Here is a 20,641-nt window from a genome sequence, read left to right as displayed (position 1 = left end):
TATTATTAATGAACTCGACTTTTAATTAAAGGAAAAACCTATATCAAGATGGAAAACAGGAACATTAATCGTTTTCCTAAAATATTTAAATTTTTTTTTTTAATGTTTTTGTTTGTTCTTTTCTTCGTTGCACGAAGCCAGACCAATTAGACCAATTGGAGATATTTGGTTTGTTTTCTAGTTGTACTAATGAATTAAAGAAGGTGATAAGAATTCTTCCTACATATTCATGTAATATGTTTTACTCTATTATTATTAAACCAAAAACATACAGACGTATACAAGAGAATGTAAGTTAGGTTTTTCTCTGATTTATGCTTAATGAATGCGAGGCCTAAAGTTCAGAGACTTCTGACTTCTATAAGATAAAAAGCAAAATTATTCGAAAATGTGGTTCAAAATATTTTTTTTTTATGGTACTCGTGCGATATAAGTACAAAATGAATTTTAGTTGAGTAATAAATTCAAAATGTGCCAAATCGTGCAGTAAGAAGTAAGAACAAAACTACCAAAATGTGTATGACATACTCCGGAATAATCATCTTTATTGTTCAACCAGCTGACCCGACAACGCTTCGCTATTGATATATTTGAGGACGTATATGGATTTAATGAACACAATTGATAGTTTGTTATAAATTATTCTATTTAGTTAAAATTAAACATTTGGGTTTATTAATTTGAATTATCATTATTATGATTTGGCAACATAAATTAAAGCAATATATGCGATAAGAAGCGAAACAAAAACGCTTTGTCGGACTAACTAACCAATGAAACTATGATAAAAGATTTTTTAGAAGTGAAAAAAAGTTTATATTCGTTTTTAGCACCTCAATAAATCCTTAAATACGATTTTTCGAAAAAACATTTTTCGCTCCACATCAGCATTTTATTTCCTTTAAAAAAAATATATATATAAATAACTCCAAGACTACTCAACCAATCTACACCAAACTCGGCAGTGGTATAGGGCTTAATAAATTGCACCACAAAATTTAACTTAGGATTTTCTTCCGCTTAGTATGCAATTGCACGAAAATTTGCTATCTGGATATGAGGTATATTAATGCTTTAATAACATTCGTAAAGTAACAAGAAGTAACTCAGGATAACGATTATAATTGAAATATTATTTTTTGTATCTAGTTGCCATTTAAAACTAATTTATATCGTTATTATATAAAAATTTAATTCGTAAATACCAATATGGAATAATTTGTTCCAGTAAATGTGCCCTCCCGTGAAGAACGAAGTTTCCCGATGATTTCTGTATCACCTGATAAAATTTGTATCAAGTTAAAAAAGGGACTTTTTGCATAAGAATTTTCGTATTTATTAATCGTTTTATTTCGTACCTCACTTTTTCAAATCTTTTTCCATTTATGTTGGTTCTTTGATTTTGGCTGACATTTTCAATTTGAGGTCAAAGTCTGCTTTGAGGAACTCTCTGTTTGTAAAACAAACCTGGAACAGAAACTGAATGAGAAAGTCCTATTTAATCTTGCTTATGGAGGAAATGTTTACTCTGATCTGTTTGTCCATGTAAGTTTCTCGCGCCGAGATGGAAAAAGTGCTATGTCTCTCAAGAAGAGAGAAAAATAGTTCTTTTAACCGTTGGCAATTTACTTTTACCTTTGAGGCAATTTAGTTTGTTTTTGTTATTAAGAACTAAAGCTCCATTAGTCATAAATTTTAAAATCTATTTCTTGTTGTTTTTTAACAAAAGAATTTTTTTTAAATGTTTAAATTACCTTCCAAAAGTTTTATAAAAACGTTAAAAATTTATAGAAACTTATATTAAAATCAATAAAATTTTTCTGTATGTGATGCAAATTTGATGTATCCGCAGGTGCTTTTATATCTGCAGTGGCGTACTAAAGATATGAAGGATGAAGAAGCAGGGTAGCCAAGCAAAAAGAAGTATTAGTTCCTCTCTCAGGAAGGAGATATACGAAAAAGAACTAAGGTCACACTTTAAATGAAACCGACAATAAAATTATGAAATGTGATGGCCTCACCAGGGCAAATTAATTATATAATTATGATCTATGGATTATGAAATGCACGATGAGTGAGAGAAAATATGTATTAAAACAATTTCAGAAAAGGAGAAATGATACCAGGTATGGATAATGCTCATGTGAGATGAAGTGAGTATTTCGGCCAGGATATCCGACTAGGAGGAGTAGGATCCGAACGCATTCAGCCTAGAAGGAGTTCCACACAAGTTCAGGAAGAGGTTAAGCTATCAGCCCACTAAAAAATCTTACAAGACAACACAGGGGTAGTGGTTGTTACTATATTTGTGCAAATGAGCACGTGATCTCTAAAGCTTCATAATATAAAAATAATAGGTAATAGTATTTCCAAGTATTGAAACTATTCCTAGTTTTAATTACCTACGTGGTAGTAAAAATAAATAAAAATTATTCATCAACTGAAACGAGATACCTTAGTTCGGAGAGACGCTACGCGCATAGCTTGAGCACTGCACTCCCTGAACTAGGTAGAAATAAGGAGATAAATGTTATTTGCGAGTTGTATGTGATACTGGTTTTTGATGCACGTTTCAATCGTGCTCCTAGATAACTATGGTTTGTAGTTTTTATAATAATTAATTTAACATACGAAAGTTGATTTCATTATTAAATCATGTTTAAGCTTTTTATTGTCATTGTATTAATAAACTTGAAAATAACGGTATTACTCTTAATTTCCTAAATAAAATTTACATAATGTATCTATAGCTCTTTTAACACCTTCTATTTGTTTCGAAATTTAGTTAGCCAATTTCTTGGTCTGGTTGTCATTTTTTTTTTTTTTTTTTTTTTGTATGCATGCATAACTAAATATAGACAAAACGGAATTAGTTAGAAGCAAAAATTTACTCACTCGAAGTTTTTCTAAGATTAATTAAAAACTTCATTAGAACCTTAAATAAAAAAAAATATTGATTAACGAGGAAGACGGTTGAATGGCCCAAGGGATACAGCGTGGAACAAGAACTGCCAGCATTAATCAGCGCCTTTATGCTTTGCAGAAGACCTAGCCCAACCTATCTGTATCCTTCGTCTGCAAGGTTAAATAATGAACCGCGTATTCTTGTTGAATAGATCCATTAGTTTTCACTACCCATTAGTCTGGAGCGTATGCTGTTTGAATCCATTTTAAAACATCACCAGGATTCGAAAATTTTCTCGTAGTTTAAAATTAGCTGTTTTCTTATAGTGGGTGCTATTATTTCATCAAGGCCCTTGATACTGAATGGTAAATAGTTCACTATTTCTATTAGGCACATAATTATGTTTGATTCTTCCCTTCCGAAGGTTGGTGAGCTTTGTATTCTTACGAAAAATGAGAGAAAAATAATGTTCTTGGAATCGAAAATTTTAAAATCGCATTTTCTGTTGTAAATGTTATGGACAAAATTTAACGTGTCTGTATTTTAAATTTAAAGTCTTTTTATGTCCTAAATTTTAAGTACCTTATCTATTTGAGATATTCAAACAAACCTGTACTGCTACTTCCTATGATATTTGTGTAACGAAATATGTTGAACAAACATTGTGCAAGGTGGTGATTTGTTTATGATCACGCTGAATAGCCAAGTCCCCCCCCCCAATTACTGGTACCAATTTTATAGAGGCTGAGTGTGCCACACGTGTATTAAATGTCTCCAGCCGCAGGATTTGAACCCAGGACCACAGCACCTTACTCAATCAACTGAAAGCGGTGTGGAAGTAGGTTCACAACCCTAATCCAGATTAATTAGAAAACGATTATGAAAAGAGAAGAATTTTTATAGGGAAGATTAAAAATATATTTACTTCATTTAATAAGCTATGCTGTATTTAAGGAGGTTAATAATCTCTAAAAAATACGAGCTATTACTACTTTTATTACCTTTGAATTTAATCAGGTTTGTCCATCTAATGCTTCCTGCAATCTTATGTCGTTTTTTCTCTTACATGAAATAAAATAAACAATTTTATCTTTTTTTCCCTAGTAATTAAAAATATCCTGGAGACTGCCTCTTGTATACTAAATAGATATTACTAGTGTACACTTATACTATTGAAAGAATGAATTAAAAATAGGTTTAATCTAATGTAGTAGTAAACAAAAGGATAGTATATTTTTCGTATGTACGAATTAAACAATAGGCTTGTCCCAGCAACTACAATTACCTTTCAAAAACAGCTTTTCCATTCTAAAATCTGTACTGTCTATGCTTCTGATAAACTTGATAGTCAAAAGTGATAGTTGGAATGAACCTATCATTTACAAAGAATGAAAAATGATAATCACATTGAATAAGAATATAATAAGTAAAGTTTTTTCTAACCGAGAAAAATAAAGTCAACAAGAGGAGAGTTTACCACGCCCTGGGTGGTCATATTTACGTTATAGTTAATAGAAATACTCACCATCTTAATGTAATCTGAAACAAAAGGTAGCCGGTGATTGGCTCCTTCTCCTTCCCCATTCTTTCTTTGCCACGCCCTTGGTGTTCATCCTCACCATTATAAACCTTTCTCCAATATTTTTAGTCTCAGTTAAGAGTACAGTTATGTACTGAATATTTAGAGGAAGTATAGTCAGAGGGTGGCTTATTCTCCATCAATGGGAAAGTAAAGCAAAAAGCAGGGGGACCTAAAACCACATTCTTGCAACTCAGATTTACATTAAAGCTAACAGAAAAGTCGTTATAACCGAAACTGACCCAGAAAGCAGCTAGCCTTCTATATATATATTTTATACTACATAATAGTGCTAACTATGTTGATTAGTTCATCATATCAATGTATGTCTCATATGAATAGTCTTTAGTATGGGATGGATCTCATATTTAAAAAAAAAAAGTTCATTCTTTATACCCGACTTATGTCCCTAAATTTATTTTAGAAAGTGATAATTTTATGTTTTATTAGTTATTTGTTCAAAATCAAACAACTGCCAAAAAGCTTCAGCAGTTTTAGAGCAGTATGATCAGACGTATAGCAAGATATACTTCACTACAAATAGCAAAGACGGACCACATACACACGACAAACGACACTCGACCGACTTATCACGAGAAGGCATATGAAATATTATGATATCCTCCAGTACTGTAACGTAACAACAATTCAGGACTCTGGCACCGGCAGGACGGACCAAAGATGTCAGACCCACATGAACAACCTCAGTCTAGACTGACTAGTAACTAAATTATTTCTGACCTAACAAACCTGGTGAGCCCCGACACCATCAGACTGACATAACCATAATACATAATTTAAAGGTAGTATACCCTTTTCCGAAAGATGAAGTTTCCTCAGAGACCTCTTTAAATGCATTACCAATGCAGAAAAATAGGTTACTCTCAAACCGTTTTTCTCATCATGACATCAACCCATAGGGCTTAGAAAAAAAAAAAAAACCTAAAGGTGGTGAATGATATTATTTTACATTAAATACTTATTAGGTGATTGTTTCTTTTATTGTGTTTGAAAAGTAATTTAATAAATGATTTTAGATTCTAAGATACAACGGTTTAATTTTACTATGACCGCGTATTGTCATTTCGTTATTTTATTAATTAGCTCTTTATAATACTTTCTATTTTTTTAAATTACATTTGATTATTTTAGTTTTATTTTGTGTGCTATCAATGGGTAGTTTTTCTACACGCCTGTGTCACTCCATTATGAACTTACAGCAAATTTACTAAATATATTGTATATGCAGTTGTAAATCTCAATAATTTAAAAAAATCGTTCGTCAAAACGATGACATCCAATAAAATATAAGTTAAGCTTTTTAGTGCCCTTCATAACTCCGAACGTCATTTATCTTCCTGTAATTTCTACTTATTTATATAGCGGTACCATAGAAATTAAACAAAAAGTGATGAATAAGTGTCTTATTTGTTGTTTTGAAGTATGCGAAAGAGAGGGATAACAAAAGAGTTATAATATATTCCATGGAAGATCATAGAATGAAAACAAAATGTTTTCCAAGAAGGCAGTTAAAATAAAATTGAGAAATAGTGAACCGTAACCAGGACAAAGGGAGATGCCAAGAACACTTCTACTTCGTTGTTCATCGCAATAATTAATTCATTATCGACCTGAAAGTTAATTACTACTTCTTTTCGGTCCGTTTAGCTCCTCAACTGGAAAAGAAAAAAAATAACCCCCGTGGTAAAAGGTTACAGAGATGGAGCCAGTGTCAGGACTTCTTTATATTAAATATTAACCTCTAAGGGCTAGATTGGATTTTTCTTTTTCTTTTAATTTTTTTTTACGGAAATCATTAATACTGGCAAAAGAATTTAAATAAAGAAATATTATTTAGTATAGATATTCATAACGGTAAGTAAATATAACTTAGTTAACCAAATATTTTCAAAATAAGTGTTTTATTTTCTAGGTTTATGTTTCTAGATATTTTGTAGGTATGTGTTTGAAGATATCTAGATTTTTCGTCGCGTTGGTTTTTATTTTCCTTTCGAGCAAAAACAAATTTTTTTTTATAATTAAAATGTACTAGATTTACTCCACGGTTTTGCATGCGATAAACTTAGGCAAATAAATATATTAAGTCGGGAGGGGGGGCGGGATGATATACCAACCTCTTCTCTAAAACGGACGTGAAGTCGAAAAAAGGAGAGTTGACCACGCCCTAAGAGCTCATGTTTACGTAAAACTTAATAGAAATGTCTGTCATTGTAATCTAAACTGAAGAAAATGATAAGTTTATGAAAAGTTAATTAAGTATATAAAAAGTATAAAATCAATTATAAGGATAATTATGTTTACCATTTGTACATATTCCCACTTTTTTATATTATGTGTTGGTTTTTTGAGATATTATAATTAATAGAACAGTGAGAAAAAAATTAAAATATAAAAACATTGAAAATAAAGAGTTATAATTTTTACTATCGGGATAAGAAGGAACATTATTTCTCAGAATGTTATTTGAAGGCTCATAACCAGGGTTCTGAATAACGACGAGACTAATCATGATTACGATATATACACCGTTAATGATGTAACTTTCCAGAATTCTTGAGGAATTTGCTCAGACTTTCCTCGTTAGTTGATTAACAGGAGGAAATGAAAACACGGAGGAAAAAAGATGAATTCCGATGAACTAACCTTTTGAAGATCAGTTTGAAGGTCAAATTATTTGGAATAATTTTTTTTCTATAATCAGAACCCTATAGGTACTATTCGTACAAAGGAATATTCGTTTTGTAGTTTACACTTGCTATGATTTCGCTGACTTGTACTTATCAACTCTTAGTATTACTAACAATCGTACCCGCTATGAAACAATATTATAAGGAATATGAGTATTAGAGCTTGTATTGTAATTTGTAATTGTTTATTTATGATCAGATTAGCAGGACTCTGATTAGTTAAACTTCTTGGTAATTCTATTTAAACTTAATAGAATGTAATTAAGAAAACAGCTTAAGAAAATTGCCCAAGTTTGACATCCATTGTTTTTACCTCTGAGTCATAGTAGATCGAATCCTTAATGTATTTCGATATAACTTAAATATAGTTTTTATTATTTTCTTTTACTTAATAATGAAGTTATGATGTACAAGTTAGAAAAAAGTCTAATTTGAATGGTTAAATATCAAGATTTGTGAAATATAAAAAATTATGAAACGTATGTAAGTGAAAATAGATTATATTTACCAAAATATGTAATAGTGATAAATGCTTAAAGGATGTCGATATCACCAATCTACATACGTCTGTCCAGTAACACCCCTCCATACTGAGATCTACTAAATCAATCTTAACTCAATCGTCCCATCTACGTTTTGGTCTACCTTTTGGACGTTTACTCAAGTCCCATAACCTTACTCGCATCTTAATCTCAGTAATGATATAACTTGAATAATATTTACCTTGTGCAGTTCCCTCAATTCAGTGTTGTACAGCCTTCTAAATTCTCTCGTTAAATCATCCTTTTATGTTTATTAATTTATATTTTATTTTCAAAAACCGTAAGGGGCTGTTCTTCGCTTCGTTTAAGAGGCCACGTTTCGCATCCCTCATTAATTTCGTTTTTCCTGGTAACGGTAGAACCTAAATACTTAGATACTGTAGAACCTACTGTACTAAATGTAATTCTTGCTATATCGATATCATCAAAATTGCTCCCGTTTCTACTGCTAACTATTTATTTAGTTTTATCCGTAGTTATTTAGGTACAAAAAAAAGACGTTGGATTGAACGCCCTAATCATATATTTTTGAGTTCACTTTACCATAAACAGTCATAAATCCTTCCAACATGCATATAAATAATGATATAATAGATTGAGACTTTAACTTCTCAATCGGTCAGAAGACACCACCTGAAACCTAATACCCAAAACCTGAAACTACTAGAGGCGAGATAAATCCAGTGCAGAAGATTCCATATACCATGTGAAATGTTTGAAAATTTGCATTTTAGCGTTTTGAGGGCTTCTTCATTTAAGCCTGCAACTAGTAAAATTTCACAATATGTAATATTTATCTTCCATGAATGGAAGGAGGTATTTTAAACCTCCCATCTCTGATATTGGTTAATATGAAGTCTAGCGTGCTCCTTGAATTTATAAGTAGCTCAGTTTACGGGAATTCCCAACAAAATTAATAACAGTATATTTGTTTTCGCAGCTTATTTTAAAATTAAAAATATGGTTCAATGTATGTATCACATAACTTTCACATCTTGACTTCAAAATTCGTATTTTAGGTTTTCTCGAGTTGAAAATAAATAATATCGACTTTTCTGCCACTTACGTGTTGTCGGAACTATAACGAAAAAAAAGCAAGGTTCAGGGCAGAGTAACAGTACGCAATTAGACTGAAATAACACTAAATAACTATAGTTCTGAAGTTATTGCTCCTTAAAATCATTTTATTTACGTTGGTAGTTCGTTTATCATAACTTGCCAAGAATATAATATTTTAACAATGTACATATGAATGACATCGGAAATCATCGGGCGATTTCGGCTTTTTTTTTATTTAGTACCAGACCTGGGCTAATTTAAGAGTAACTTTTTTTTTTTTTTTAACAATTGATTATGGGGGGGTATAGTTTCATACAAAAGACACCCCTAACTATATATATATATATATCGTTATAAATATAAAAAAAATTAAGATAAAATAAATAGATAAAAATAATAATTCTTAAGAGGAGAGAAAAGTAAAGTTAATAACAAGAATAACAACATTATTAGACCTAATAAAACAACCATTTTCTCTCTAATGGGAAAAGAGAACAAAAAAAAAAACACGTAAATTTCAAAACAGGACCAAGAGAAAAAAAAAAAGAAAGTGAATTTAAGAAAAAGAAGAATGAAAAAAAAAGAAATTAAGATGAAATAAAATTTTAGAGTGGCAATAACTATTAATGGAAGTGAAATGAATGTATGTACGTATGTAGATTAGATAAATAGTTAGCACAAAATATACAATAATCATATTTATAATATAATCATTTTTGTGTGAATTTTAAGTTGATTAAATGCTAAAATGTGCATTGATATACAATAAAACCAATTGCCATTTTCAATTTACTAGTCTTCAGTAGCTTTTATTTTATCAGAGTAAATTTTTATGCAAGATTCAGTTTCGTTTGGTACGGTCAAAGATGAATTAGGAACACCATATTTAAAGACAAAATATAAAACCCGTCCAGACACAGGAAACAACATACTTAATTCATTCTTAGGGCGAGAGCTTTCAAATGGTTTTTCCTCTTTAATGAATGAAAAGTAATGAAACAGTTATAAATAAAAAAATGGGTTTAAAAGAAATATACGAGTGAAATATTTCTTTCCATATTTCAATTTTTAAATTATTAATAACTACTATGTTCAGACTTTTTTGCATTATATAACTTCATTTTTTTTTTATTTCCTTAATTATGTTATTTTACCCACTTTTTCAATTACTTATGTATACATTTTATTTCCCACTTCTCTTATAACTTCATTTTATTCTGTGAAATTATTCATTTTATGTCATTCTGCTTATATTTTATTTTTTATTTTCTATACTTATTGTGGTTGTTATCTTGTTCTGTTCTTAGCCCTGATGAAGGCTAGAAACTCTAGCCGAAACGTTGGCACAATTAAATAGGTTACACCAATTTATTTGTGTTTCTTTTTGACCGCACCCCGAAACATCTTCCTCGTACGCTTACTACAAGATCCAATATGCATCCTGCTCGTATTTGGGTGACAATTACAGTTTGGCAATCAAAGCCAATTATGCTGCATGCACATGCTACGGCTCCTAGAATTAATCCTATATCACTGAGAACAATCATACCAAGCCCAGAAGCATCTCCATATGTAAAACAAGCAATCAGTTCTCGTGCCCGCAGCGGAACCTCTTCGTAATTACGCCATGTCTAATTGAGAGCTGATCTACTCCGACGTAATAGTTTTGTCGAATCATTTGAAATCCGAGCTACTTTATTGTAGCACTATTCTATAGCTTGGCGATTATGAAAATTTATTTGGTTCATAATTTATTGGTAAAAGTTTATGACAGACCCTTATCGAGTTTAAATGTAACATGACCTTTTCTTTAGTGCCTTGATTTTTTATGGCATTTTTTTTTAATGGAGAACCAACGTTTGAATTTTCATGTAAAATGAATAATGATTCAACATTTTTTATTTTATACTTTATAGACTCCGTAAAAAACGCATAAAATTCGTTTTTATTCTCCTTACCATACATAAAGGAGAATAGAAACTGGGGGAAAATACTTTTTTGAGGGAAATTTCGCGAAAAGCGCGGTCGTTAAAGATTAACAACTCTGCGAATAAGATTAAAGTATACTTTTTTTTAAATATTTATTTATTGCTATTTACAACTGTACATTATAATACATTTAGTAAGTCTGATCTAAGTTAAATTGGAGTGTTACAAGCGTGTAGAGAAACTACCCATTGGTAGCACTCTGATGCCATTTTACATTAGCTGGTCTCGTGGACATCTTCTTTTCAGGCGCCTCGGAGGATTGTCAGGAATGGAAGAGGATGCAAGATTAGAAACTAGGGGATTTGAGTGGTTAGAGAGTTTATAATGGAAGGAGTGATATCTGGTTCGGGGTAGATCGGTTACATATGGAACATTAAAAGTATAACTTCAAGAATACCTCTCCACAATTGAATATTTTACCTTTTTAAAAATTAAATTACCAGGTGTTTTTTTCTGATTTATTTTCAATTAAGCCACCAAGTTTAGGAAAATGTGAAAAAAAAATAATTATCAGGATGAATTTGAATGCGGTAGATAAATGTAAACTCATTGAGATAAATTATATTTTTCTTTAAAAAGTACATGTTAAAGGCAGGATACGTTAATAGAAATATTTTGAACAGGTTGATGTTTATAACACACAATATTAACAAATTATTTATTCACAATAATTTTATAAAAATTGTAGTTTTCCTTTAGCTGTATCTTATGTCATGAAAATTCTCACCTGAAAAAGAAAAGGGGTGGGAAGTCAGATTAATGACAACTGGACGAATCACAAATTCTAAGAAAAAGGAAGGTTTTTTTAAGTTGATTAGTACTCAGACATAGAATTCGAAATAACAAATATAAAATAAAATAAACTATATTAGTAATCACTGTATCTATTCGCTATTCATTATATAACCTATTATAGTATTTATATGTTTAACAATTTCTAGGAAACTAAAACACCCTTAAAACTTTTATCCCCCCTATTATAAATGAGCATAAAGCTTCGTGAAATACCTTTATACGTAGAAAGAATTTAATATTATTGGTATTTAATAAAAACTTTTTTTTATTAGAAAAAAAGTTCCAGTTCAGTCTGCCGGAACTTCATAAACAACTTTAAGAGACATCGTAAAGTTCTCTACGGCAGGGCTTTTCAGGAAAATGCTCTAGCATTTCAAGATAAGCGACTCTATTTTCTATAGCTTTCCTTTTCTCTAACCTTTGTGGTTTTTCGTTGATGATTTTTAGTTTAAAACATAACCTACTAACGCCCCATAGTGCAAGTGATGTCATATTTTTTTTTCTTCAAAAGAAAGCGGCTTTACTGTTATATTTCTGCAATCCTCTTTTATTATTTGTTTATTTTTGTTCTTCGATTATATTTCTGTACCACGGAGGGATACAACACTATGTCCAGTAGTAATTCACATGCTTCAGAAGGATAAAACACCAAATGGTGTTCTATCCCTCTAAATGAAAGTGGACTTTGTGTTGTTTTAAAACATGCTATATCCGGTTCTAACTGGTTTTGGACATAGTGCTCTATTCCTCTAAGAAATATGAGAAAAGCTGATTTTAACTCTGTAATAAAGTCAATATGGAAAAAAATGGACATAGTGTTGTATCCCTCCGAGGTACAGATTTACAATTCAATGGAAATATTTTAGATCTGTTGCCATATTTTCTTTCGAGTCCTAACTATAACTATAGCTATAGCTCTGCTGTTCCTAAAACTTTTTCATTCTTTTTGGTCTAGATAAATTCTTGGAACCGGTCGAGCTAAAACAATATAAAAAGTTTCCAAAATCATCCTTGAGGCAGTTAAGTAGGAAAATAAGAAACCACAGTGGAGAATAAATGCTGGAATGAACTGTATATTCTATATTTTAATTTCAATAATTTTGATTAATTAATTTATAAATTTTAATTATAATTTAAGTATTAATTTTATTACATAAAAGTATCAATCAGTTGAGATTTGCAGTGGTAGCCATACCCACAGGTGCTATCTCATTAAATTATCTTACTAACATTATTATAATACATCAGATTTTTTCTAAATGTTGGACTTTCTTGAATAAGTGGACAACTTTACTTTATAAAAGCGATTACCCATTTAACATCAAAAGTTAAGAGAGATACTTAATATTTAGTTACTAAAGCATGGATGGGGAAGCCGTGCTTGCGAACTATACGTTTCAAAAGATGCGGATTGGAAAGAAAACAATGAAAGACTCGAAAGTTCTAAATGCTAAATTCTTGGAATTTTTCAGTATACACGATTTTTGGCACAAAAGTTCGAGAATTGTAAATTCCAAGAAAATTCGAGAATTGTTTTATTGAATATTTCGCCGCACCCTCAGGGAGTCGGGGCGCACACCTTTGGAATCACTGCGCTAATAGAATATCCTCCTTTCTGTTTCAGAATAAAATGCACTGGCTACTCCCCACTGTCTTCTTGGTGTGTTCTTCCACTGCAGAAGAAATCCTCCTGGGTTACCTAACTGGATCCCAGCGGGCGCCCGGGGACCAGGAGTACACCAGGCCAGGCCTCACCATATCCGGAGCGATTGCCTTCGCCGCCGATCAGCTCTCCAAGGGTATACTCAAGCAGAAGGGCCATAGTCTCAAGTAAGTAGTCTTGGTATATCTGTAACAGAAGAACAATTAAGGATATTAATATAACTCAGTTATAGAACAATTATAATTAATGTTTATTTTATTAATATTTATTCATTAATTAATTATTGATATACGTTATGTGTAATAATATATGTATATTAATTAATGAACTTTGTTTTGGGTGGAAGTAAATTTGTTAATTTTGGAGACAGAATTATTTTTCCAATTTAAATAAAACAGTTCAACGTTTTGGGAAAACGTCATTTGTAGGAACCAATTTAAATTCTAGATTATTCTGCATACATACTAATAAATTAATTAATATAGTTGGCATATAAATCAATTCATGGTAACATGCAAAAAACATACATTTAAGTATTGTAGTAGTCATGATATAAATCAAATTATAACTACTACTAAGAATTTCATCAGCATAACAATACAATTAAGTAATGTACAACATTTACCTAAAAGTAAAACAAAAGTTTTTGAAATGTTATTGAAAAATCGCTAGCCACTTTATATAATAAAATAATGTTAGAAGCAAATTATACATGTAGAGCGGGATAATAATGGTAATAATTTTTAAAACCTTAATGTAACCAATAACAAACAAAAACACACTTTTTAAATATATGTCTATAGGCATCAGTTATAATAATACACTGGTACACATATTAAAATTGCCCTAGTAAATAAATTCTATAGGCTAACAAAAAATGATAAATTACAGAATCAATACGCCAAAAATAAAGATAAAACTGATATACGTTGTGTATCAATTAAATTGTAAAACATTGTTATCCTCTGACGGTATATTGGGAAAAAACAAAAAAGACAATTTTCAAAGAGGTTTGTCTACCCATAGTAGATGATAAAAATTCATATAAATAATACTATATAACCTATAAATTCAATTTTCGTTCTTTTTACTTTAATTTCCCAGACATATAATGTCTTCATAAATATATATTAATGCTAGGTTAAATAAAGTGCTGAAGTTAATTAACAAGATTTATAACAATTTGTCTACAACGAAACAATAGAACTTTAAAATATACAATCTTAAGCAAGAGTTAATTATTGAATCTGAAGGTTGGGAAAATTCTTGAATTAATTTAAACTTGGAGAGCTGGAATATTTATCTGTTGGTAGTTCCGAAACAAACGCGTGGATACAGCACAAGCTGCTTATTTGTGCCCAAAACCTAACGTTCAACTGGTCGGCCACACATTCAGAACTCGTACCAGCCAATCCAAATAATCCATTCACAAGCTTGCGCAAACGCAAATTAGCCATTGTTTGGCGAACGTATAGAGGCACCTTTAGACGTCCATATATTCATAGCCGGCTTGATAAACCGTTCATAACCTCTATCTAGGAAGTTTGTGTCTGTATGTCCTATAATCTGTAGTTTAAATTTGTTCCTGAAGATTGTGTATTAGCCGAAATATTGAACAGTTTTATTTAAATTGGTGATATAATTTAGCCGTTAAAATTAGTATATCCTCATTATTTTACGTTTTTAAATTCATTGAACACGGTTCTTAACTTCATTGGGCTCCGAGTCAGTCTATAGTCAAATTTGTATTTCGGCAATCACCTACTACTTCTTTTACAAATTCAATAAAATACTTAGGGATTATGCGGGTTAGTAATAAAATTTAAAATTTATGATATCAGTTTCATTGAATTTTCTACTCAGTTTCTAACCAATATTTCCCCTTACACATGCAAAAACGTATTTTCATTGACCCACCAATATTTCTAAATAGACCAGTAAAAATCAGTGTATTAAATTTGATATCAAATTCATTCCACAATCCTCACTTACCTATTTTTCCTATAATTTATAAAATTTTAAAAATCTTCTGGTTTAGCCTTGAGCGGTAGTTGGGGTTATTTTAAAATAGGTTTATAGGATTATATTTGCATATTTCATCCGCTTCTCTCATATGCATATGTACATTTTTTTTTTAGTTGGTTCAAAGTTGAGCTAGTAAAAACATTTTTAGGTATTGTTTAAATAAAAAAAATGTATCCAATTTTATTATCAAAACAATTTATATTTCTTTATAAGACCGACTAGAGCTAATAATTTACCAAATAGAAATTTTCTGAAAAGGTTAATTTCGAGCAAAACTATTTTACTGAAAATAAAAAGGATCATGAAAAAAAGATTAAAATATTGATGAAGTTTAAGAAACCTATGTACCCCAATACCTCAGCAAACGTGTTTTAAATTAATGATATTTTACATGAACAATGGTTTTAAAAACAGGTTTACTAATTATATTCCATATTCATGAAAATATGTATAAAATATAAAAATAATATTTCGTTATTAAACATATGAATATTTAAAGAATTTTTAGCTTTGGTTATGTTTTAACTGTTTTGTAAAAAATAAAATAATTTTCTATCCAAAAACAAAACATCATGTATGCATCAATTATAAAATTTCAAGATCAAATTCAAAAACATTTTTACTATTTAAATTATTTATTAAAGTTTACGTTTTAAGCTAAAACGAGCTCATCTTCCAAGTTTTCCATTCTCTCACATTTTTAATATTTTTCCTATCTAGGTTGAGAAGTAAAAAAGGATTTTTCCCAGCAACAGAATAATTGCTATTACATTATAACCATATGAAAAATATTTATTAGAAATTGAACATTCTATTTTTAATTGTCTCAATTTTAAAGTTGCATCATAAAAGTACACTATCTGTTAAAAAAAAAGTATTTAATTTTATTTTTAAACAGTTAATATTTTAAGAATGTTAAAAAGTTTTAAAGACTTACATGGAAAAATTTTTTTAATTAAAATTATCATTTTTAGGCCACATTCAATTAAGGCCCTAATAAAAGTTGATTTAAGCATAAAAACAACCTAAACTGATTCATTAAAAGTCAAACTTCGGGATAAGTGGAAATTTTACTGACTCATAAAAACCTCAATATATTGGGTTCTTGAACCAACATAACAAAATAATGTATTTTCAGGGCTCTTAATGGATACTAACTCTCTTGTTTCTTTTTTATTTTATTTAAAAGTATTTATTATGCAATGGGGATCTATTTTTTATTAATTGAGGAAGCAGGTACGTTTTTTATCTGGGTTTCTTACTCATTCAAACTTATAAAGTCTATTGTTTTATTGTTGTCTGAACCTCAAGAATCTCGTACATGTACATATAAAACAACAAAAGTTTAAAAAAAATAAAAAACTGCTTAGAAAAACAAAAGTTTATTTTGTTTTTACTAATTATTAAACACTAAAATTTATAAGATAAAAGTTATCGACAACAAATAGAAATATTACAATTCTTTCACAACTTAAAACTTACAAACATTACAACTGAGTGTTCTTCATAACTATAATAACCTCTTGAAATGGCTCGAATAATCGTGATTATAGACTAATCCTGAAGAACATCAAAAATTTATTTCATAGTAAAAAAAAAAAGTTATCAATGTCTATATATTATAATAATTGTATATATATTATTAATGCAGATATCAATAAGTACCGAGAATAAGCGATTTTTTTTCATTATATCCGAAGTAAGCTGAAATAAAAAATAAATAATTCAAACAATTAAAAAGATAGCCATTCTTCATATAAAATATTTACTTTCCCAAGTGAGGTGTAAATTTATATTTAAGGTATGTTAAATTATAAGTTATAATATTGTTGTTAAAATTGTTACAAATAAATGTACAATTCATCATCATCACAATAATTTTTTTTTTTATAAACATACAAACATACTTCCTATAAATAGGAACAATCATACGTAAACGACTCATGTCATGAAAATTGACTTTTTTTTTGTTTTTTTTTTAATATTTAAATTTTGAAAATAGTTGTTAATTATTTAATAATAGCTCAGGTTCGCCTATAATCTAAAGTAAAAAAAGATTATTTCAATACCGTAAAATATTTTCAATTTAAGTCCATAATAGAATATAATATCAGTTCAACAGGCATTATGTGTGTCAAATTGTTCATTTATTAGTCTATTTTATTAGGAGTAGCACCGTGATTGTGTATAACTAAAATATTCTAGTTTATTTTATATTTATTATTCGGAAAATCTCAATTTCCTGCTTTAAGCCCCTCTCTCTTAAAAGTTTTTACCTACAGGGGATTTTTAGTGTTAAACTTTACGATATTCCTCTGCGCTTGTTAACTCGATCCTGAAGCAATATTTTCTTTCCTACCTGGTTTCAGGTTATATTTTAATGAGGGACGATATTTTAGTATAATATTATTAACTTACTACGGGATAAAATAGTGTAAAATTATGAAATTTGATAATTTGTAGAAACCACAGCTATTTAAATAATATAGTTTTAGGTTTCTGTAATTTAGTGATTATTATTTTTAACAAATTATAGGTATATACTCTTCATCTTTACTAACTAAAATGAATAACAATTCACAATAATTTCTCAAATCGGTTAATGAGTGTATAGTGTAAAGCTGTTACCATGAAATGAGTGTATAGTGTAAAGATGTTACCACTAAATGAGTGTATTCGGAAAAGAGTCAAATCTATTTACAGCTCATTTAGTAAAAAAAATATGTAAATCTATGTTTTATGCATCACACAAGAATATTAATGGATGTACTACTTTTCTTACTCGCACCATTAATCCTAGATCTCTTGTTGGACAATATTTTTGTGTTAACCGTGCTAGAGAAACTATTGTAATTGGCGTTCAGGGTTAAAAATAAATGATGGAATTTTTTTTTTTTTTTTTTGTATTTTTACTACTGTTGTACTTTATTCCTTTATTTATTATAGAATCATTTTTTATCCTGAATCACTTAATGAAAATTTTTTTTTCAAACCTCTTTATTTTTTATATGGTTACAGAATACATAATAATATAATGCAATACATTATACATATATAATCAATGAAATATTAGAAGTATGTTGGTGATGTAGCGACGTTATCTATCAGGCTCTGCGAATAGTACTCGCTAGTAGTAATACAAGTGCCGGGAAGAAAAAAGGCAGTTATCTCACCCCAATTTTTTATTACTCTAATGAAAACTATGTATGATTACTAGTCAAAATTCAGTCTGCCAAGTATAGCTAGGGGGAATACAAAATGGGGGCTGTTTCAAAACCTTGAAAAAACATTAATTTTTCATTCGGAACTCTATATCTTAAAACTACCAACAACACTAGAAAATCTAAGAGAACATCAGTTAAAGAAGAGTAAATTTTCTGAAATATTAAGCCTAAAAGAGCTATTTATATGCAATAGTTCTCGAAATATAGATTTTTAAAAAGCAAAATTTCTTAAAAATCTCCTGAAAGATTTTTTTTTCATTCATATTAGTTAATTTATTTTGAGAAACCTACATCTCAGGAACTATGTGACGTACAGGTGTCTATTAGCACTCAAATTAAAGCTAGTTTAATGGACTATAAAGACGTTTCTGACCTTTGCCTTCGTAGGAATAATAGTTTTCATGATATTTGCTAAAATAAATTGATTTATAGTTGTTCGGACAATAAGTTTGATTTATGAAAAACTTCATTTCAAAAACCATTAGACGTACAGATGTCTGCCAGCGCTCAAATTAAAGCTAGTTCAATTTACTACAAAATATTTAATTATGTTTACCTTTGCAGGAGTAGTAGTTTTTATGATATTTGACAAAATAAACTCACAAAATGTTAATTTCTTGTTGTTCGTATAAAATGTCGGATTTTTGGTAAAATATATCTCTAGATCCATAAGATGCACATATGTGTCTGCCAACACTCAAAATAAAAGAAATTAAATTTACTATAAAGTAGTTTATGACACTTATCTTCGTAGAGGTAGTAGTTTTTATGATATTCACTTCTAAATATAAATTTGGTAAATGAAAATTTGTCTGGACAACTATAAATCAATTTATTTTAGCAAATTTCATGTAAACTATTATTCCTCCGAAGTTAACCATCATAAACTACATTATAGCTCATTAAACTAGCTTTAATTTGAGTGCTAATAAACATCTGTACCTTAAATGGTTTTTAAGATATAAATTTTAAAATAAATTCACTAACTACTGATCTTTCAGTACGTCCCATACAACATTTTTATGAAATGTTGCTTTTTAAGAAGCTAAATCTCTAAAACTGTTTAACGTAAATATTAGGGCTCATATTTTAGCAAATTTACTCTTCTTTAAATGACGTTCTCTTAGGGTTTCTTGTGTTGTTCCTACTTTTTATAATATAGAGCTCCGAATGAAAAATTAGTTTTTGTTTATCGTTTAACAGCTGCCATTTTTTATTCCCCCTACCTATACTCGGCAGACTCATCAATTTTGACTATTAATTATGCATAGTTTTCATTAAAGTAATTAAAAATTGGGGTGAGATAACTGCCTTTTTTCTCTTCTTGGTCTCTTGTACTAATACGGCTGTTTAGCCTCCCACTAATAGCTTCAGTTCGTTCGACCACGGAGTACTACCGATGTTTTCTCTAGCCATTTGTTCTGTTCATTTATTCAGTAAAATGTAAATAATTTTATAATGTTATATATAAACATGTAAACAGTATTATAAATGTAAATATATTGATTTAATAAATAAAGTTTACCAAACAGAATATACTGAATCATAAAAAAGTTCTTACAAGTGGTGCCTCTTCCTGCCTTGGTATCGTTAGTAGAATCAATAGCCCAATGATGGTGCTGAAGCAGTACCCTCTTGGGACAGTAAATAAGACGTTCATTATATTCTTCCAACTCATTTTTTGATATGAAGAGTCTTATTTCACACTAGTTCCTTGTTTATCACCTCCTCTTTCCACCTTTTATCTTTTCATAGGACCCGGCGGCTAGCTACCCGTCAGGCCTACATACCTCCTTCGTTTGTACAGGAATAGTACCCGATAGGACGAGGTTACTATCCTTAGGGACATTGCTGCTGTGACCCCGTAAGTCTCATCCTATCAAATCAACTACCTTACCTATATTGAACACGCATTTCGAGGCCATCTGGTCAAGGGTACATAACATATCTTTTGGAGTCGGATATAACACAACCATCTGTACAGTGGCATGCGGTAGCATGTGTAGAGATAAATTCAACTAAAAAGCGAAAGTTTACATTAGTAATGCTGATATTACAGTTAGTAAAATAATGTACAAGGGCTACTACCGTAGTTCTTTATCCCTTTATACAGATAGTTGAAAAATAAAGAATTATACAAATTTATTGTGAC

At 29.8% G+C, this 20,641-nt stretch overlaps 1 protein-coding gene across 1 annotated transcript in view; it reads left to right on the top strand.

The window, feature by feature from the left end:
* LOC106678164 (guanylate cyclase 32E) overlaps nucleotides 1-20,641 on the top strand; it is a 219,205-nt gene that overhangs the window by 96,319 nt on the left and 102,245 nt on the right. Inside the window, exon 2 of the mRNA XM_067050027.1 lies at nucleotides 13,202-13,407. Coding sequence (XP_066906128.1) covers nucleotides 13,208-13,407 — 200 coding nt within the window. The 5' untranslated portion in view covers nucleotides 13,202-13,207. The remainder of the gene's footprint in view (nucleotides 1-13,201; nucleotides 13,408-20,641) is intronic.

Source organism: Halyomorpha halys, unplaced genomic scaffold, assembly GCF_000696795.3.
Source record: "Halyomorpha halys isolate HHAL.00 unplaced genomic scaffold, Hhal_1.1 Scaffold126.1, whole genome shotgun sequence".
Taxonomy (NCBI): domain Eukaryota; kingdom Metazoa; phylum Arthropoda; class Insecta; order Hemiptera; family Pentatomidae; genus Halyomorpha; species Halyomorpha halys.
This window is presented reverse-complemented; position numbering and strand designations above follow the sequence as displayed.